The sequence below is a fragment of the Protomyctophum bolini genome (assembly GCF_963924005.1).
Source record: "Protomyctophum bolini genome assembly, chromosome: 18".
In the NCBI taxonomy this organism is placed as follows: domain Eukaryota; kingdom Metazoa; phylum Chordata; class Actinopteri; order Myctophiformes; family Myctophidae; genus Protomyctophum; species Protomyctophum bolini.
In genome coordinates this window covers 39068123-39090487 of record NC_137879.1, presented here as the reverse complement: position 1 = coordinate 39090487, position 22365 = coordinate 39068123, and the positions used below count along the sequence as shown (strand labels likewise).

At 47.5% G+C, this 22365-nt stretch overlaps 1 protein-coding gene across 2 annotated transcripts in view; it reads right to left on the bottom strand.

The window, feature by feature from the left end:
• Positions 1–1194: 1194 nt before the first annotated feature.
• Positions 1195–22365, bottom strand: part of mms19 (MMS19 homolog, cytosolic iron-sulfur assembly component) — a 33949-nt gene continuing 12778 nt past the window's right edge. For both annotated transcript variants that reach the window (XM_080789558.1, XM_080789559.1), the window contains exons 13-31: positions 22016–22170; positions 20733–20811; positions 20028–20150; positions 19378–19454; positions 18609–18705; positions 17832–17996; positions 16218–16373; positions 15588–15684; positions 14913–15015; positions 14421–14492; positions 12556–12682; positions 11684–11787; positions 10462–10518; positions 10131–10317; positions 8491–8573; positions 7461–7625; positions 5784–5843; positions 4311–4411; positions 1195–2670 (exon numbers count right to left, since the gene is read on the bottom strand). In XM_080789558.1, the coding sequence (XP_080645684.1) occupies positions 2640–2670; positions 4311–4411; positions 5784–5843; positions 7461–7625; positions 8491–8573; positions 10131–10317; positions 10462–10518; positions 11684–11787; positions 12556–12682; positions 14421–14492; positions 14913–15015; positions 15588–15684; positions 16218–16373; positions 17832–17996; positions 18609–18705; positions 19378–19454; positions 20028–20150; positions 20733–20811; positions 22016–22170 (2039 nt within the window). In that variant the 3' untranslated portion in view covers positions 1195–2639. The remainder of the gene's footprint in view (positions 2671–4310; positions 4412–5783; positions 5844–7460; positions 7626–8490; positions 8574–10130; positions 10318–10461; positions 10519–11683; positions 11788–12555; positions 12683–14420; positions 14493–14912; positions 15016–15587; positions 15685–16217; positions 16374–17831; positions 17997–18608; positions 18706–19377; positions 19455–20027; positions 20151–20732; positions 20812–22015; positions 22171–22365) is intronic.

The following is a 22365-nucleotide window of genomic DNA, read 5'->3' as shown; positions in this document are numbered from 1 at the left end:
TCCAGATGGACCATTTTCTTACCATAATCTGACGCAGGGACGTGCAGAGAGTGTTAGAGGAGGCGGGGGGCCGAAATCCCTAAAAGAGGGCACTTTTGGACAACAATAGCGAAAATAGCAGATGAGATCTATACAAGCTCTCTCTCTCTCAACGTGTCACAGCGTGACGCACATCAGAGAGCTTGTACATCAGTTATTTTCGGGCCGCAACCCAGCACTCTTTAGCTAGTGGAGATGCGGTGTGTGTGTAACGGCATGGATTTTCAAAACTAATTTGTTCAACGCAAAATGCTCCGTTCCAAGTTCAGGAGAAAAAGCAATTCTCCTGAATTGCTACCTTCCTTGGAAAGGAGCGGCATGTGCATTTCTTCCACCATCAGTAAATGCTGCATTCGTGCTCTGGAAAGGGCGGTTGTTTTACTGACGGGTAAAAGGGCAGGGGGTCTGAAGCCCCCCCCCCCCCCCCTTTGATATATCCATGTGTGCACGTCCCTGATCTGATGTTATTATATAAGTGGTAGGGTTGAAACAGGCTCAATTGCTTAACCCATTCTGACCTGAGATCAGATTCATATACGAGGTTTCCACTGGACACACACTGGTCTGATGAACCCATTCTGACCTGAGATCAGATTCTAAAAAATGTCAGCCGCTCTTCGATTTTTCAAAAATAGCAGACCTAAAAGCTCGTAGCGCGCCACTCGGTGGTGCGCTATGAGCTTGTAGATCTGCTATTTTTCAATAGCTAAAGCATGACATGATGCCAACACCAAAAGAGGTTCCCGTTCAGAATTGGTTAATTGCTCATTTACATCGCTCAACTTTCTATTTTCTTTCACAAATGGTCTTCCGCCTACAGAGAGGCCGTTAAACCCTGACTCTCTCTCTCTATATATATCCACTACCAGTGGTTCATGGATATTATCAGAATTTGGTAAGAAAAGGGATACTCTGGAATTCTCCTTTATTAAGCTTTGTTCAGACTTGCCAAAAGAAAAAAAATCCTATTTGTCGAATACGATTTTCACGACTGGCTGTCCAGGGTGGACAGTCAAATCCGATCTGTTTTGCAAATTGCAAACACCAGTGTGGACTCCACACTCTGTTGTTTGCATTTGAGAACAGATTGGATTTGTTCATTCCGATGATCAGACATCATCAACCTCTGCATTGATTGCTGTGGTAACAACGTGACGGCATAGGCGGTTTTTTATTCAGTATTCAATCAATATTCAATCAGTAACACGTGAGTTAACATATTATATAAATCGGTCGTTACGACGCCGCCCGCTGAAAATAGCCAATCGGCCGCAAGCTCACAACACGTCGTATCCAGATAAATCCAACTGAAGTATAACTTAGGTTTGAATGCCAGACTGAGGCACATATACATCTTTAGGGAACAGATTTGATTAGCAATTCAAACCCAGGAAGGATCGAATGTGGTTCATATATGTGTTTTCCACAAAAATCTGTTTCCCCTGTCATTTCTTTCTGCTGTTCAGACTTGGTGAAACCAATGTGATTCCAATCTGGATCTGATTCGGGCTGCCCAGTCTGAACTGAACATAGCCCTAAAGGTCCCTGCACGCTGGACGCGTTTTCGGATTTTTAGCTGTGTTTTCTTCGCCCGTTTTCCGAAAGACGCGGCAGTGTGCAGGGACGTTAACACCTCATCTACACTGGCAGCGATGCGAGCGACCCAACGATGAAATCTCATGTTTTTCCCCAATGAGCCCGTCCTGACGTACCGCGAGCGTGCAGCGACGTCGTCCACCCGTCCTATATTCGCTCGCTCGAGTCTCTATTTGAGCGAGGTTTCGCCACGCCCCTTAAACACATTTATTGGTTGAGAGATCTACACGCTGCTATTTATTGGTTATTCGATTGGTTTTTAGGCAATGACCAAGACCAACGCAACGCTCAGTATCAGGATAGTTTTTCCGCAACGATATCGTCGTCAGAACGCTCGCTCCTTTGGCCTGTGTAGACGAGGTGTTATACCGGGAGGGTTGACGTTTTGGTCGGTCAACCCATCTGAAAACGGATAGCAGCCACACAACGCCTTGGTAACACTGAAATCTGTCACGCGCCCCACGGACCGACCGGTCAGTCTTACCGGTCAGTCAAACTGTTCATTTGTGCGTTTCATCAAAACATTGAAGTAGTGATAATAGAAACAGAGGAGAACGGAGGGACGGAAGAAACATATGAAGTTAAGTGTAAGTGTAGATAAGGTTAGGAAAATATCTGGAGGGGGAGGGGAAGGAGTTTGTCCCCAAGCGAGGGGTGCTGTTGAGGGGGAGGGGAGGGGAAGGAGTTTGTCCCCAAGCGAGGGGTGCTGTTGAGGGGGAGGGGAAGGAGTTTGTCCCCAGGCAAAGGGGTGCTGTTGAGGGGGAGGGGAAGGAGTTTGTCCCCAGGCAAAGGGGTGCTGTTGAGGGGGAGGGGAAGGAGTTTGTCCCCAGGCAAAGGGGTGCTGTTGTCTGGGAACGGAGGTTCCATCCTGGGCCTCCTCCACGTTTGGGCGAGGAGGTCGTCGTCCTGCCTATAGGGGGTCTCCTCTCTCCTCTCCCAGGCCGAGCCAGCCAGGGGTCAGGGAGACAGTGTGTGTGGGAAAGGTCAGCGGGTGGTTTGACCAATCACCTGCCTCCTGGGCTTCCCAACAGGAACCTGTGAGGAGTAACGACACAAACACACAGCCGGGTTGATTTGGTCGACTAGTAAAACTATATGACGTAAAACATACCTTTTTTCACTGACGAAAACTAAGAGCAAAGAGAAAACTTAAGCCACGATGACTAAAACTAAGAATAAATATACTGACAATTTCATCAATGAATACAAACTAGACTAAAATGTTAGGGGAAGGGGGATGTGCTCCCTGTGCTATTTTCAGAGAGCAACGGAGTGTAAAATCAGGCATTACGACGCCATCAAGGCCCGCAAAAACACACAAACGAACTGTAGATTTAGTCGACTAAAATATTTAGTCGGCTAAAACTAGACTGCCACTTAAAACCTTTCAGGTGACTAAAATCTGACAAAAACCAAATGGAATTCTGTTCAAAACAACACTAACACACAGGAGTTGATATAGTCAGGGTTTGAATCTAATGACCTACAGATCGTCACAAAAGTCGTCACCACTAGGGGGTGCTGCAACTACCCATTAGTTTCCTTACTTTTTTGATTATTAATTGGATAGTTGAAAAGAACACTTTAAAAAAACAAACTTAGCTTAGCTTGATTATTGACTTAAGCCCTATTTTATTTTTTATTTTTTTTTATCCCACGATTTTGTAAGTTTTTCTTATCACCCAGTGCCAATTATCTAATGTAATCCTGGGCGCTACACTTCCTCTGCCAACCTGGGGGGGCAGCGGACTGACCTCATGCCTCCTTCTATGCATGAGGAGTCCAAGCTGCTTCTTTTCACCTGACAGAGGGGAATTTCCCCGGCCGGAACGTAGCGCGTGGAAGGAACACGTTATTCCGACCAGTTCCTTTCCCCTCCATCAGGCACCCCGGCTGGCCAGGGGGAGGTAGTTTTAGAGACCAGGATTACGGCATGTTTTTGTGAGGGTACCTACCCTAGGGGACACGGGGAGAACATGCACACACATCCACACAGAAAAGCCCTTTCGCCAACCCCCCGCCTCGGGTATGGGCACTGATGACGCGGAGGAGGGAACACGCCGCCAGTGCCCACAGCGTCCCCAGCGGGAATCGAACCCAGGACCTTCTAGCTGTGAGGCGACAGCACTACCAACTGTGCCACCGTGCCCCCCTTAACCCATTCTGAACGGGAACCCATTTTGGTGTTGGCATCATGTTATGCTTTAGCTATTGAAAAATAGCAGATCTACAAGCTCATAGCGCGCCACCGAGTGGCGCGCTATGAGCTTGTAGGTCTGCTATTTTTGAAAAATCGAAGAACGACTGACATTTTTAGAATCTGATCTCAGGTCAGAATGGGTTAATCAGACCAGTGTGTGTCCAGTGGAAACCTCGTATGAATCTGATCTCAGGTCAGAATGGGTTAAGCCCCATTTTATATTTGCTGTTCAACAGTGTCACGCAAAAATAGCCCATCTACAAGATTGTAGATCCATTATATCTTTATATTAAAAACTCTATATACCATAATATCTTCGTATAATCAAACTCAAATCGATTTGGTATTTGGACCAGGAATGTCATGACCGTGGGGAACCCTGCAAGTGGAATTTCATTCAAAAGGACAATGACGGAAAACTCTAAATCAAAATGTCCTGTCAAAATCAACACCAAGCGCTCCTCCTCCTCCTCACCATTCTCCTCGTGCGCGCACCGCCTCACTCCTCACCAGCCTCTTCTTGTCGTCCAGGGGTTTGGACAGCGCCCGCAGCACCCTGCCACGGAACGGCATCACCTGGCACAGACGGACGTAAGGGACGGGGCACCGGTCAGAGAAGCAGCCACTTCGCTGATGACTGATGACTAAAACCAACGACTAAATATACTGACAATTTCTGCAACAAATAAAAACTAGACTAAAATGTTAGGAAGGGACTTTCTGTGTGGAGTTTGCCTGTTCTCCCCGTGTCCCCTATGGGTAGGTATACCCTCACAAAAAAAACATGCAGTAATCCTGGTCTCTAAACTGGCCCTGGCCCCCTGGTGGCCAGCCGGGGCACCTGATGGAGGCGAAAGGAACTGGTCGGAATAACGTGTTCCTTCCACGCGCTACGTCCAACCAAACTCTCCCCTGGCAGGAGTAAAGGAGCAACTTGGACACTCAGGCATGACGGAAGCAAGTCCGTTGCTCTCCCCAGGTTGGCAGGGGGTGTGTGGAGCCCAGGATCACATTAGATAATTGACACAGGGGTGAAAAATGGGTTACAAAATCGTGGGATAAAAAAAAAAAAGGAAGGAAGGGACTAGTGGACAAGAGATCCAGTATGAGTCATTTTACAATTAGTTGCATGCTGAAGAAATACTATCTACAAGCCCACTGCGACGCGTTGTGGGCTTGTAGATCGGAGAGAGTCGCAATCTGCTAGCTTAATGTAGATCTTTGATCAAGTGGGGCGTTAATTTATCTAAAAACTGATTTCCGCCCGACAATAGCAATATATTATTGGCCACCCACGCCCTTCATTCAGATACATACATTTACAGTACATACAGTAAGTGGTGCATTTATATAGCACTTTTATCCAAAGCGCTTTACATAGATTGTGCATTATCTTTCACACACACACACACACACACTCATACCAACTCTCACACCAACTCTGGGGGAGTCCGGGATCGAACTGGGAACCTCACGGTTTTCCCATCCAGGCACGCTACCGGCCACTCTACCCCCGAGTAGGGATGGAGCTCGTTAAGTTTTATTGATAACTAGAACCTTATCAATCAAGCTTATCGAGCCGGGTTCTTATCGAGCCCACTATCGACCTTTTTCTATTATATTGTGGAAAGACAATAGACAATAAATTAAGAATCAGAACAGAACCAGTATCTTTTTTTTTTATTGGCCGGGTGTGAGTGACCATCAAAAGATAAATGAAGTTGACAAAAAAAATTGATTTATTTCTTGATCACACACACACACACACACACACACACACACACACACACACACACACACACACACACACACACACACACACACACACACACACACACACACACACACACACACACACACACACACACACACACACACACACACACACACACACACACACACACACACACACACACACACACACACACACACACACACACAGCTCTACCTCGTGTTCAGGGAAGTTGGCCACAGCGTGGACGCATCGCAGCGAGGCGCTCCGCACCGTCTACGAATAAAATAAAAAAAGGCCACTGGTTATGAATATGAAACGGACTGGTCAATACAGTATACCCCTTAAACCATTTTGGACTGAGGTCGATAAAAAAAAAAAGGTTTACCGGTAATCTAAATCCTAAAATGTTGTTTCTACTTCAGTGGTGCTCAACCTTTTTCATGTCAAGGACCCCCAGAATTTTCTCTATTGGGCCACGGACCCCCCATCTCAAAATAAAATATGTAGTTCCAGGGACCCCCCCCCCCCCCCGCCAGAAGCAAATATTTTAGTTAAAAATGTTGCTCTGAAATATATATTTAAAGATTTGTGCCACATTTTGACGATTTTTCAAAAATAGCAGACCTACGCTATGAGCTTGTAGGTCTGCTATTTTTCAATAGCTAAAGTATAAAATAATGCTTAGTTAAAACACCAAAAGGGGTTTCCGTCCCATCTGTGGGTTGTGGACACATTTTATGGGTCCCATACATTTCCTACAGTTTTTTTTAAGCATTCCCCCTCAAAAAAGCAACACTTTTCATGTTGTGAGCTTGGAGATCTGCTATTTTCCCTAGATTGGGTCCCGGGCAAACGGCTCATTTTGTCTTTTGGGTCACAGGCTAAAAGGTTTGGGAACCACTTGCCTTAAAAAGGATATTTCTCTACTGGAAGAAAGTGCAGACACTCAATGTCAATAGTATTTGTAGTAGATAACAGAAGCACAATTTCAAATGTGCACCCTATGGCCAGAACAATAATGAATTATGACTACAGGGTTTGACTGGATTGCTGAATTCCTACAATGGCCACAATGCTTCAGTGCACTTCCCCTCCTTGTGGAGAGGAGAGTGGGGGGGGGGGGGGGGCTGCATGGAGGTGTGATTTTGTAGTCCGGGAAGGAACTGAGACCACATTTTCATGACAGGTTTTTGGTGACTAAAATATCTATATGTAAACATTATAAACATAAAAACCTCAGAAAAGTGTTTCTAGTGTCTCCTAAATATCATTAAAATAAGCTCTGGTTGCAAAAGGGGTGAAGTGGCCCTTTAATATATATCGATAAATGAGACTTGACTGGGATTTTCACTCACTCGACGATTCCTGATCGTCTGCAACTGTTGTCCCTAATAAAGATGATTGTATACGCACCATGGTGAGGGCACAGCAGCCTGGGGACAACCCTTTTGGTGTTAGCATTACGTTGTGCTTTAGCTATTGAAAAATAGCAGATCTACAAGCTCATAGCGCGCCACTCGGTGGCGCGCTACGAGCTTGTAGGTCTGCCATTTTTTTTGAAAAACCAAAGAGCGACTGACATAAAAGACATTTTTTTTAGAATCTGATCTCAGGTCAGAATGGAAAACTGTCGGGATGTAGAAGACATTTTTTTTAGAATCTGATCTCAGGTCAGAATGGAAAACTGTCAGGATGTAGAAGACATTTTTTTTTAGAATCTGATCTCAGGTCGGAATGGAAAACTGTCGGGATGTAGAAGACATATTTTTTTAGAATCTGATCTCAGGTCAGAATGGAAAACTGTCAGGATGTAGAAGACATTTTTTTTTAGAATCTGATCTCAGGTCAGAATGGGTTATATAAAACAGGTGATTGTATACTAAAACGCACCATGGCGGGGCTGGTGGTGAGGGCCAGCAGCCTGGACACCAGAGCCTCCAGCTGCTGCACCAGGACGGCCGGCGGGTCCAGCAGGACCGGCTGCAGGCAGGACAGGGTGGAGAGCTGCACCTCGCGGTCGGGACACGACAGGGCCTCCAGGATCAGGTGGAGGAGCTGCAAAACAGGACAACGTTATATATAACCCATTCTGACCCGAGATCAGATTCTTTAAAAAAATGTCTTCTACATCCTGACAGTTTTCTGGGAAAAAAAGCTATGTTTCTGTGTCGGTGGTTCTTCGATTTTTCTAAAATAGCAGACCCACAAGCTCGTAGCGCGCCACTCGGTGGCGCGCTATGAGCTTGTGGGTCTGCTATTTGTCAATAGCTAAAGCATGACATAATCCTAACACCAAAAGGGGTTCCCGCGGCCCAAAATGGGTTAAAGATGGGAGCGCCGTGATTTTTTTTCCTCCCCCACACTAAAACATGATCAGATCTGTATTTGTATTATTATTTACGGAGAAAGATCTTTTTTTTTTTTTTTTTTTTTAAGTGTACAGTATTTGTTAAAATGACGTTTTTTACGTTGACAGGCCCACATGAACAATTCAATTTAAAAGGAGCTTTATTGGCTTGAGAAAACAAACGTTTACATTGCCAAAGCATGTAAAATGCCATCCAGCGCCATCTAGGGGTGGCTTAGGTGCAGCGCTTGTGCCACGTATACGTATAGTAAGTGAAAGGGCTTTGGGCCGGAAACCGCTTGAGTCGGGAAGTAAAATCCGCTATTTAACATGTCCCAGGATTCCCAACCCGTGTGCCGTTTGAAATGCCCAAGTGTTGCCGTCAAAGAAAGCGAACAAATGTAACCCTCCTCCTCCGACAACAATGACAAATCGTCCATCACGGACACACAGACAATCGCCAGTCCATTCAGTGACGCGAGCTTCGGCATAGGAATGCTAATTTATGATTAAAGTGTGTGTGTGTGTGTGTGTGTGTGCGTGCGTGCGTGCGTGCGTGCGTGCGTTACTCACCGCCGGCAGCTCTGTGAGCTGCACCTGTTTGGGCAGGTTGTTGACGATGTGAGACAGAGCCTTCAGGTAGCTTGACTTCTTCTCTGGAGGGACCACACAGAGACAACGATATTTTAACACATTTAGACCCGAGGACGGTTCTATATGAAAAAATGGCTTCTAAATACTAACAGTTTTCTGAAAAACCTATGTTTCTATGTCCGTTCGGTTCTCAAACATTTTCATGTCAAGGAAGCCCAGAATTATCTGTATTTTATTTGGCCACGGACCTCTATCTGAAAATATGTTGTTCCAGGGACCCCCCCCCCCCCAGAAGCAAAGATTTGAGTTCAAAATGTTCGCTGTGGAAGAATATTCAAAGTTTGCCGCGCTATGAGATTCTAAATCTGCTATTTTTCAACAGCTAAAGCATGACATAATGATTAAAAAACACCTAAAAAGGGGTTCCTGCCCAGAATGGGTTAATGGGCAATTTATGCTCCGTCTATGCTGCTTCGTGCCGAAAATAGCGGAGCTACAAGCTCACAGCGTGTTGGATCCACGCCGCATTGTGCGCTTGTAGATCTGCTATTTGTGGCGCACAAGTGTAAATCGGCTTTTAGGCGGTTTCGTCTCGTCGCCAATCTTAGTTTGCTCTGAGCTCAAGACCGAGTGGGTTGATTTGCAAAGTGAAGTGAGCATTTAGAAATCCAAATAGTTTTTAGTTTTTTCTGGATTCAAATAAGTTCAACACGGGATATTAACACATTTTTCTATTCAAAAACTGAGAAGAGCTCATCATTAGAATTTGAATAAAACAAATAAAACCAAAGACCTCCACACATCGTGTGCATATAAAATACAAAATAGGTGCAGTGTTGATTTTGTTGACCAATACAATGACTAAAACTGTCGTCAGCTACCTTTTTTCAGATGACGAAAACTAGTCAACTGTAGTGTAAAATTAAGTAATATAAGCCACGAGAGGTCTCAGGTTAGCGGGTATTTTACACTGGCTGGGGGCGTAGGCAGACCCGACGCGCAGTGGGGGCCTCGAGTGGCTTATTGCTTTTCTAAAACGGTTACAAACATATAGCAAAATTAACCTAATAAAACTATTAAATTCACAAAAGAAGCTACGCTTTGCGCCACCAGAGCGAGCGAGCCAGAGCCACAACACTTCCTTGTTTTGCTCGGCAAGTAGCCTATGTGACGGGAGAATAGCGCTTGATGTATTTACGGGGCTGCCTGGAGCCACACATTCACAGTCATGTGAGCCGGGCGGTGCTCAGACGCCCGCACGGCATGTGTTTGCAAAAGCAATCAAGCGCTCCCCTTCCCCAGTTCAGCTACAAGGCTGCAGGATGATACAAAGTGATTGAAGGAGTGGGTTATCGGTGAAATTTACACCGGTCACGTGGCGGTAGCCAGCCAATCAGAATGAAGTATTGGGACTACCCGTTTTAGAATCAGTCATTACGAAGGCATCAAGGCCCGCCAATATTCATTTTAGTCAACTGTAGATTTAGACGACTAAAACTAAACACCAAGACATTCCAGGTGACTAAAACTAGATGAAAACTACTCAAGAGACCACGACTGAAACTAAAGTCCAAATTTGCTGTCCAAATCAACCCTGGTTAGGTGCTTATTGGCGCCACCTGGTGGAGCAGCGTTGAAGCCCTGGACCAGCTTGGCGGAGTTCTCCGTGAAGAAGCGCTGGCGGTACATGATGCGCACGTCGGCGTGGCAACCGCGGTTCAGCACGTCTGGAGAGTCGCTCATCAGCAGAGAGAAGCCCTCGGCCGCCAGAGAGCCCAGCTCACCGTCACCCAGGAGAAGGAAGAGCTGCGCACGCACACACACACACAGAACAATGTCTATTTGATGATGCTTTTAATGTTGTGGACATGAAGGTGTGTGTGTGCGTGTGTGTGTGTGTGTGTGTGTGTGTGTGTGTGTGTGTGTGTGTGTGTGTGTGTGTGTGTGTACCTTGTCAGTCATTGCTGTTGACAGAGGATGGTATCGGAGCAGCAACGCTTTGGCCACCTGCACACACAAAACAACACAATAAATCTGACGGATGTTACGGGCCGACATTTCCGGCCATGCACTCTATGCCTTATATTGTGACCTGGCTTTTCTCTTTGCAGATGAGTAAGGCTTGGGGCTAACCAGGAATTGGACCATGACCGGGTCATGATACTATAGGGCTGCAGTCTGACCTTCAGTCATAGAACAGACATGTGTTTCACCCAGAGGAGGAGTGTGAAGGCCTGTATATGACTCACCCAGAGGAGGAGTGTGAAGGCCTGTATGTCTCACCCAGAGGAGGAGTGTGAAGGCCTGTATGTCACACCCAGAGGAGGAGTGTGAAGGCCTGTATGTCTCACCCAGAGGAGGAGTGTGAAGGCCTGTATGTCTCACCCAGAGGAGGAGTGTGAAGGCCTGTATGTCTCACCCAGGAGGAGGAGTGTGAAGGCCTGTATGTCTCAACCAGAGGAGGAGTGTGAAGGCCTGTATGTCTCACCCAGAGGAGGAGTGTGAAGGCCTGTATGTCTCACCCAGAGGAGGAGTGTGAAGGCCTGTATGTCTCACCCAGAGGAGGAGTGTGAAGGCCTGTATGTCTCACCCAGAGGAGGAGTGTGAAGGCCTGTATGTCTCACCCAGAGGAGGAGTGTGAAGGCCTGTATGTCTCACCCAGAGGAGGAGTGTGAAGGCCTGTATGTCTCACCCAGAGGAGGAGTGTGAAGGCCTGTATGTCTCACCCAGAGGAGGAGTGTGAAGGCCTGTATGTCTCACCCAGAGGAGGAGTGTGAAGGCCTGTATGTCTCAACCAGAGGAGGAGTGTGAAGGCCTGTATGTCTCACCCAGAGGAGGAGTGTGAAGGCCTGTATGTCTCACCCAGAGGAGGAGTGTGAAGGCCTGTATGTCTCACCCAGAGGAGGAGTGTGAAGGCCTGTATGTCTCACCCAGAGGAGGAGTGTGAAGGCCTGCATATGTCTCACCCAGAGGAGGAGTGTGAAGGCCTGTATGTCTCACCCAGAGGAGGAGTGTGAAGGCCTGTATGTCTCACCCAGAGGAGGAGTGTGAAGGCCTGTATGTCTCACCCAGAGGAGGAGTGTGAAGGCCTGTATGTCTCACCCAGAGGAGGAGTGTGAAGGCCTGTATGTCTCACCCAGAGGAGGAGTGTGAAGGCCTGCATATGTCTCACCCAGAGGAGGAGTGTGAAGGCCTGTATGCGTAGAGGAGAGGAGGAGTCCAGCAGACCGCACATCCTCTTCATCAGCCTCTGGACCAGAGAGTCCAGAGCTTCACCTGGAGCACCAAAACACACAAACAAAGCGTCACAGCCATGCATGTTCACCACTGCACAAGTAAGTATGTAAGTGTATTCGTAGAGCACCCTTCGGACAATCAGAATCACAAAGTGCTTCGCAACAATACACGTCAATAATGAAATAAGAGAAAGGGTTTTTTTTGTTTTTTTTTAAACAATCGACAGCCAGTGAAAAAGCACAATAGGGCAATGAAAAGGCCTGTTTGAATACCGGTAGGTGAGTTTTGAAAAAAAGTTTAAAAATGTCCACAGAGGAAACAGTTTTGGGTTTTTTTTTTAGGTCCTCTCTCCTATGGCACCACACATCAATACAGTATGGAATTATGGACAATATCCTATCCGACAACAAGGACTTTTTGTCATTTTTGTCTTCTTTGGTCTGAGATGCTAAAACTCATCAAATGTTGGTCTGTGGCTAAAAAGCCAAATAAATAAATGGGCCTCTTGATATGAAAAGGGTTAAAAACCAGTGGTTAATTTAGACAGACGGTAAAGCAGCATATCTTTGAAAAACCGTGGAAATGTAGTGCAAATCTTTGTATATATTCTTTCAGAGTGAACGTTTTTAACTCAAATCTGTGCTTCTGGGGAGGGGGGTTCCTGGAACAACATATTTTCATATTGTTTGGGGTACTTGACATGAAAATGTTTGAGAATAGAAATAGGGGGTTTTCGGAAAACGGATTAGGATTTAGAAGACATTTTGTAGAATCGTCCTCAGGGCTAAAATGTGTTACGTCACTGACCTGCGGGCCTCTTGTTGAGCAGGCCGGCGTAGCACTTGGCAGCAGACGTGTAGGAGAACGGGTGGAGGCAGGCCAGGCTCAGCTCCTCCAGCTCCGACAGCAGTCTGTCCATCTGCGGAACCTCCATCTGGACAGGACGGCAGGACAGACACCGTCAGGACATACATGGCAGACTGCGTGGCACACGCTAATAAGGTATCTTCCTCGCTTTCAGGTTATTGGAAACGCCGCCCAGCCACTGCGTTAGTTTTACTGAGGTTAGGTTTAGGTATAGTTTACTGAGGTTAGGGTTAGGTTTAGGTATAGTTTTACGGAGGTTAGGTTTAGGTATAGTTTTACTGAGGTTAGGGTTAGGTTTAGGTATAGTTTTACTGAGGTTAAGGTTAGGGTTAGGTATAGTTTTACTGAGGTTAAGGTTAAGGTTAGGTTTAGGTGTAGGCTGTCAATCACAGCGACTGGCCAGTCACAGCGCACCATTTGGCTGGGGGGCGTTTCCAAGATCCCGAAAGCGAGGAAGATACCATATCAGCGTGGCACACACACCACCTTCTACCACTGGCATTCTTTCAATACGCCGTGTTGTTGGTCGCATTTACTATGACGAAAACCACTCCCGTCCGTTAGTTTGTCACCCCACACCTCCATATACGGTCACGCCTCGTGACATGACGCCTCCATATAGGGTCACGCCTCGTGACATGACGCCTCCATATATGGTCACGCCTCGTGACATGACGCCTCCATATATGGTCACGCCTCGTGACATGACGCCTCCATATATGGTCACGCCTCGTGACCATATATGGTCATGCCTCATGACATCACGCCTCCATATATGGTCACGCCTCGTGACATGACGCCTCCATATAGGGTCACGCCTCGTGACATGACGCCACCATATATGGTCACGCCTCGTGACATGGCACCACCATATATGGTCACGCCTCGTGACATGACGCCTCCATATATGGGCACGCCTCGTGACATGGCGCCTCCATATATGGTCACGCCTCGTGACCATATATGGTCACGCCTCGTGACATGACGCCACCATATATGGTCACGCCTCGTGACATGACGCCTCCATATATGGGCACGCCTCGTGACATGGCGCCTCCATATATGGTCACGCCTCGTGACCATATATGGTCACGCCTCGTGACATGGCGCCTCCATATAGGGTCACGCCTCGTGACATGGCGCCTCCATATATGGTCACGCCTCGTGACCATATATGGTCATGCCTCGTGACATCACGCCTCCATATATGGTCACGCCTCGTGACCATATATGGTCATGCCTCGTGACATCACGCCTCCATATATGGTCACGCCTCGTGACATGACGCCTCCATATATGGTCACGCCTCGTGACATGGCGCCTCCATATAGGGTCACGCCTCGTGACATGGCGCCTCCATATATGGCCACGCCTCGTGACATGACGCCACCATATATGGTCACGCCTCATGACCATATATGGTCACGCCTCGTGGCACCACGCCTCCATATAATATATGGAGGCGTGACCATATTATGGTCACGCCTCGTGGCATCACACCTCCATATATGGTCATGCCTCGTGACATCACGCCTCCATATATGGTCACGCCTTGTGACATCACGCCTCCATATATGGTCAAGCCTTGTGGCATCACGCCTCCATATATGGTCATGCCTCGTGACCCTGGATAGCCATACATGGAGAAGACTGGATCATCAACCTATAGATCTGCATTATATACATCTGACCTCAAACCCTTAGATCTCCATATATGGAGCTGACCTGTTCCGAGGGTCGAAATACATGCAACGTTCACGGAGACATTTCGTGACGCGAAACGGGGCCTCGCGTTCGACACGTACCGTGCGAGGCAGGGAGCAGACGCAACCCATCAGCAGACACACCAACTGGGACAGCCTCGGCGACGCCCCTCCCTGCAGGAGAGAAGACAAACACACACACACACACACACACACACACATGGCTCCAGTGTTTTAACCCAGTTTTCATTCTGACCCGAGATCAGATTCTAAAAATGTGTCTTCGATTTTTCAAAAATAGCTAAAGCATAACGTAATGCTAACACCAAAACGGGTTCCCGCCTAAAATGGGTTAACGGTCCTTTTTCCAGAAGGTGCCATGTACCGTGTTCCATGTTCTCACAGCTTGCGTTTGATTGGCCCGGCAGCAGATTTGAACCAGCAAACAAATAATAATGACACCTTCATGTGCATGCCTTGCCATGTGCAATACCACACACACACAAGACGCGCGAACACACGCACACACACACACACACAAGACGCGCGAACACACGCACACACGCGCGCACACACACACACACACACACACACCTTGAGCAGCTGGACGTCTGAGGGGAAGGAGTTGTCCGGGAGACAGGACACGTCACCGTCCAGGAAGAGAGACACAAGCCTGGACACCATCTGGACCGCCAGTCTGAGGACAGAACAGAGAGACATGGACCTTATTGGACACAGTGTGAGGACAGAACAGAGAGACTTGGACCTTATTGGACACAGTGTGAGGACAGAACAGAGAGACATGGACCTTGTTGGACACAGTGTGAGGACACCAGAGAGACATGGACCTTATTGGACACCAGAGAGACATGGACCTTGTTGGACACAGTGTGAAGACACCAGAGAGACATGGACCTTGTTGGACACAGTGTGAAGACACCAGAGAGACATGGACCTTATTGGACACAGTGTGAGGACAACAGGTTGTCCTCACACAGGTGTTGTGCTATGAAAATTGCAGATAAAGCTCAAAATGCGCCGCAGAGCTTGTAGATCTTATATGTTGTCGTCGACTAAAATATGACTAAAACTAAATTACATTTTATTCAAAAGACTATGGCCTTTTGCTGTCAAAATTGCACTGCAGACCACAGACGGACAGAGAGAGACAGACTTGCAGACAGAGAGAGACAGACTTGCAGACAGAGAGAGACAGACTTGCAGACAGAGAGAGAGACAGACTTGCAGACAGAGACAGACGGTACTGACTGTGGTTGGAATCTGGAACAGACAGTGCTGATGACAGGGACCATGGCCGACAGAACCGCTGGCTCCACCAGAGGACTACGACTCCCAGAATCCTCATCTGCAACACAGGAAACAGGAAGCAACCTGTAACCAACAAGGTAGTCTCGCGCAGAGCCATATAGGCCCTTTTTTTAAACTACTGTAGCTCCTCGCCACTCGCCCCTACACACTTCCACTCGGTTTTTTTGAGCATAGATATATAAATAACCGAGACGCAACGCAATGCAAGTGGACGGGAGGGGGATTCCAGTGCCGTCTCTATTATTTATATATCTATGCTCAAACCGAGTGGAAGTGTGTAGGGCGAGTGGGCGAGGAGCTAGTTTCAAAAAGGGGGATAGAGTAAGACAGTTACGAAAACTCCGTTCACTTCATGGGGCTTCAGTCCAAATGGCGGCTCTCCTACATAGACTTCTATTGAGAATGGGGACGACAAATAGTCCTGGACCCGGAAGTAGGCAGAAATGCATCGGACCCAGGCGGCGGCCACAGCCCAGCTTTAATGATCTTAAATCCCTTTATTTTAGAGTGTAATGTTTATGTTGTACGACTACTACCGTGTATATTTTGTGCTGCACGTGCTCAGCTCACCCTGTACGGCGGCCTGTAGGGCCAGAGATAAGAGGCGCGGGATGATGACGTCATGAAAACATCGAGCGGTCTCCTCCGTGTCCTGAGCTCGCTGCGCGACGCTCTGTAGGCTCTGACAGGACGCCACCACCTCCTCCACGCTGAAACACGCTGCGCCTGACACACACACACACACACACACACACACACACACACACACAGTGTCTTATCAGGTTATTGAGAGAGAGAGGGAGAGAGAGAGCCTTTCCCTCAATCCTTGCATTTTGGTGTGTCTGTGTCATGTGAGAGTCGGAAGTCGAGAGTGGAGATGCTTCCGGCAGTTTGCCAACTGAAGACTGTGAGCCATAGAGTCACACAGGGCCGATTCATACTCCTATTTTACCGCTGTTTCGGCGCTGTAGAGCCGAAATGATTTCGGCTCGTCAGAAATTCTCAGTAGCACCGAAGAGCCGACTTTAGGACGGTACCCCCCCCCCCCCCCCCCCGAACCTCAAATGACGTCACATTGTAGGCTCTACAGCACCGAACCGAATTTTATTCGGTTCGGTATGAATCGGCCCACAGTCGTAGACAAGTCAAGTACTTCCCTTTGCCGTAAAATGCCCATACAGTTGAAGCTATAGTTTCTTAGCCAAAATATTACATTATCCGTTTTTATGTGGGGCAGATGGCGAATTGCGCAATTGGGGTGGGGGGGGGGGGGATTATAATCTTCTGACATTAATTCAACATTAACCCATTTAGGCCTGACCTCGAAATTAAAATAAAATATCTTTTTAAATGTCATTTTTTGCTGAAAAACCTCATGTTTCTATATCGGTGGTTCTCAATATTTCATGTCAAGGACCCCCAAAAATATATGAAATTGGCCGCTGACCCCCCCCCCCCCCCATCTGAAAATGTGTCGTTTCAGGGACCAACCTCCCAGAAGCAAAGATTTTAGTTAAAAACGTTATTATATATTCAAAGCTTTGCACCACATGCGCGCTATGAGCTTGTAGATCTGCTATTTTTCAATAGCTAAAGCATGACATAATGCAAACACCAACAGGGGGTTCCCGCCCAGAATGGGTTAAATAAGCTTACTGTACCAGAGCCCTTCTCTGCTGTCATGGGAATTGTGTTGGAGCTGCTGTGTCGAAAGTACATAACAAGTAACTTTTGAACGAGTTCATGGCTTGTAAAGAGAAGAGGCCTTGAGAACTCTAGTTTTCGCCGGGCGCGGCTGCACAAATAACTCTGGGCCCGTCTAGAGTTCAAATGGACAGGTATCAAAATGTCAAAAGGGAGACTTTGAAAAAGGAAGGACGGATTAATCAACATGATGGAATGTCAGAAGTGGGTCAGCTCCAAATATATGGAGATCTAAAAGGTTTGAGGTCAGATGTGGAGTTTGCTGGCCGGCTCCATATAATAATGCAGAACCAGGCGATGATCCCAGTCTTCTCCACGTACGGCTATCCAGGGTTCGACGAGGTCACTGTCGTGACCTTCATATTACGGAGACGGCCATATATGGAGTGTGTCACGCACGACGCGCGACAGAATGACGGCCATATATGGTGGCGTGGCGTGACAGGTTTTGTCATAGTATACATCCGGCAAATGTCTAACCTGTATGTGCCGAGCTGAGGACCTCAAGGAGGACAGGCGTGCTCTCCTGGACCACCGAGGGATGGCTGGACACGGCGGCCAGAGCGGACAGACAGCGCTGACGCAAAGCATGATGGGAAAGCTGCTCCGTGGGCAGGGTGTTGCTGTCGCCTTGGGCCACGGGTTCTGCAGAGAGAGAGAGAGAGAGAGAGAGAGAGAGAGAGAGAGAGAGAGAGCAGGGGATAATTGTTGATACAGTTTCAATAGCATTGCTGTGATTGTTGACGATGTCAGTACAGTACGGTATAACACGATAAAGTTCCGCAAATTGATGTTGGATCCGGAAGGTTCTCGTTCAGCTCAAGGCGGTCCGAATTTTGTGTTACAGTTTGTGTCTCACGTTTGACAGCGTCACTTTGCTAAAAAATCACACACGTGTGAACTGAGTGGTGCAATTCCCCCCCCCCCCCCCCCCTCTCTCTCTCTCTCTCTCTCTCTCTGTCATTACACAGCACTACCCCTCCCTCTGTTTCTGCCGCCCCCTACTGGTATAAATCAGTAACATACTCAGGCTCATGTGCACAGGTACACACACAGGTACGTAGGTACATGGACATTGCTGATTGTAGGAGTGGTTGCACCACTCAAAAATAACCGACATCCGTATACACGTCTATTCGAGTATACAGACGGACGGCTGCGATAAATACCGCCGGGGTGACCAGAAGTGGCACCGTTTGCACACTCTAGTTCGTCGTCGGCGTGATTTGTCGGAGAAGGTCCCTATATAGGACTGACCTAAGGAGATGTGTTCTTTAAGTTGTGGATCATGGTGGAGATGAAGGCAGCTGGGTGCTGTCTGGACAAGGCCCCGGAACATTCCACTACGGCAACACTGGAGGGACACACACACACACACACACACACACACCACATCAGGACCAGGAGGGGTACTGCCACACTATCAAAAGAGCTGCGCACGTCCTCGGCTGTCCGCACCTTCTTTTTCCGGGTTTTTAAGACAGCTGGTGGATGGAGAAAATGCTCCACTTGTCTGCGGAGGAGGAGGAGCTTTTTTTCCCCATCCACCAGCTCTCTAAAAACCCGGAAAAAATAAGCTGCGGAACAGCTTCTTCTGTCCGCAGCGCAAAACCGTTTTCCGCTTAGGTCTGGAAACCCCCGATAGTGTGCCTTGTGGTTAGAGTGTACCTACGTCCTGAAACCGGGAGGTTGCCAGGTCATACCAAAGACCGCCTCCCTGCTTGACACTCAGAAATTTCACAGCGGTATAACGCGTGCGACTAATCGACTATACGACTTTGACTTTGAGGAGCGGGGATGAGGATTGGGGGGGTGTGGTGTGGTGGTTAAAACCATATAGTCACAGTAAGAGGGACGTGGACGTGAGGGCGGACATTGTCCTCAAAACAAGCACGACTTTAACACTACAAAATGTGTCACTTTGGCTTTAACACAATGACTGCCAATTGAAAGCTGTTTCTTCAGCATAACATACAGAGGGAGAGACAGAGAGAGAGATAGAGAGAGAGCTGAGAGCCAACCTGACTTTATCATCCTTCTCCTGCAGTATTAGTCTGGTCAAATGGTCTACGGCCTGTTGTACATCAGCATCCATCAACAGACCTGAGAGGGAGAGACACACACACACACACACACAAATTAAAACCGGGTGGTGGTGCAACTTATTGGATGGGTAAAGTTCCTGTCCACCAATGAGAGGACACTAGGGGCATGAATCATCCACTGTTGACTCGTGCTTGGCCTGGAGTCAAAGAAAAGAAAGAATTGATCCAGAAAGCAGAGTGTCACCTCACCTGTGTGCTGTCCCAGCAGCGCCGTGAGGACCTTGGGGTGGCTGACTGACACTCACCTGTGTGCTGTCCCAGCAGCGCCGTGAGGACCTTGGGGTGGCTGACTGACACTCACCTGTGTGCTGTCCCAGGGCCGTGAGGACCTTGGTGGCTGACTGACACTCACCTGTGTGCTGTCCCAGCAGCGCCGTGAGGACCTTGGGGTGGCTGACTGACACTCACCTGTGTGCTGTCCCAGCAGCGCCGTGAGGACCTTGGGGTGGCTGACTGACACTCACCTGTGTGCTGTCCCAGCAGCGCCGTGAGGACCTTGGGGTGGCTGACTGACACTCACCTGTGTGCTGTCCCAGGGCCGTGAGGACCTTGGTGGCTGACTGACACTCACCTGTGTGCTGTCCCAGGGCCGTGAGGACCTTGGTGGCTGTGATCTGCAGACCTCCGCTGTTCTCCGACACAGCAGAGAAAACCACAGCGCACAGAGACTCACGAAACGGGAGCAACACACTCTCTGTTGATGGGGGGGGGGGGAGAGGGAGAGAGATAGAGAGAGAGAGAGAGAGAGAGAGAGAGAGAGAGAGAGACAGAGAGAGAGAGATAGAGAGAGGGAGAGAGAGAGAGAGAGACAGAGAGAGAGAGATAGAGAGAGAGAGAGAGGACAAAACATTGGGAGGACAAAAGTAATTACGCAACCACACAGCTGAGATTAATCAAGAGGCCAGCTTGTCACACTTGTTCCCTAATGTTATACTCAAGTGCAATAATTTTCATAGAAAACAAATTGAATTATAACTGCTGATTTTGTTGCCGTATCACTAGATCTCCATCCACATTTAACCCATTTTGGGTGGGAACCCGTTTTTGGTGTTAGCATTGCGTTGTGCTTTAGCTATTGAAAAATAGCAGATCTACAAGCTCATAGCGCGCCACCGAGTGGCGCGCTATGAGCTTGTAGGTCTGCTATTTTTGAAAAATGACTGACGACCGACATAGAAACACGGCTTTTTCAGAAAACTGTCAGGATGCAGAAGACATTTTTTTTAGAATCTGATCTCAGGTCAGAATGGGTTAAGTAAAACAGTGCGACGGTCACCTTCCTCCGCTGCTGGGCTGTTTTTGGGCGGCTGAATGAAGCCCAGCAACACTTCCAGTACCGTCCGCCTCTGGGAGCACTGCACAGGGAGAGAGAGAGAGAGAGAGAGAGAGAGAGAAGAACATGTTAAAACAAGTTTGACTGATTAAAACGCATATTATTATTTGGGCTTTTGATCCGTTGAAAATCCAGGCGAAACCCGCCATCTTGGCGAGTGACGCCATCACAGCACAAGAGCCTCCTCCATGAGGAGTTGTAGTCGTATTCATTTGCATTGGCCTCAATTTCCCAGAAGCCCTAGCAGCCCACAGCATGTGTTGATTTTACGGTTTCGTCATCAAAACGAAACCATCTAGTCTCTCTATATCTCCGCGGCAAAGACAGAGTTTCTTTTTATTTATTACAATACGCCGGCGGATTAAACACATAAAACAAAAGGACGGGAATGTCGTAAATAGCAGTGCCAGTAACCTGGATTAAACAATTCCCGGGCAGTCAAACTGTTTTAAAGGACAACTTTAGTTTTTTTCAACCAAGGTTCATGTTTTAGGTTGTTATTAGAGAAGGTATAAGATGACTGTTAATTTGCTGCTTTCTTTCGTTTTAGCGATGTTTAGCTATTTTTGACAGGGTGGCGGGGGCATTCGAACATGGGGCTAAATATGTATTTTCTTACACAATTGTATAGCAATGTATTTTTTTATTATTTACTATAGTCCTACTAGACCCCACGAAATTACATCTGGCCACAAAATATCACAGGATCTACTGAATGTGAAGGGGGGGGTAGCCTACTATTGGGGGCTACCATACTGTACTGTATGGCTCAACAGGTCAGTTTTTCACCCCCTTCACATTCAGTGATCTTTTGTGGCTAGATGTAATTTCCTGGGATCTAGTAGGACTATAGTAAAAAAATAAATGGCTATAAAATGTTGTGAAAAAATACATATTTAGCCCCATCCTCGAATTCCCCCGCCCCCCTGTCAAAAACAGCTAAAATCCCTAAAATGAAAGAAAGCAGCAAATGGAAAAAAAAATTAACACTCATAACCTAAAACATGAATCTTGGTTGAAAAAAACTAAAGTTGTCCTTTAACAACATGCCCAATTTAAAGTATAGTACCTACAGTACAAACGTTCGATAAAATCACTGGTTTAATGACATTTCACACACACACACACACACACACACACAGGCTCAATGTGCCTCTCGGGACAAAATATAAACAAATTGGAAAATGCCGTCGTTTGGAACGTTTCAACGAGATGATTTGGACCACCTGTGTTCTGGTGTCGTACTGCTCTATGAGGGAGGGGATGACGGCGGCTGTCATGAGGTGACTGGCCCTGTAGGAGGTGCTAGAGGCCGCCTGCAGCAGCTTGGCGCTGGGCCACACCAGCTTGAGGTCCGGTTCGGCCAGGTGATGCTTGCAGTCTGCAAAACGACAGAAAACAAAACACGCCCACAACGTCACGCCACAAACTAATAGCAGTGGTTTTCAACCCTTCTCATATCAAGGCTCACGGTTCACTTCTTTGTGGTTCTTATAGTCCATGAGCCAGAGCTCCAAAAGTGGAACTTAATTATGAATTGAGTGTGGAAAAAACCATACCTATATTAACTCATAGA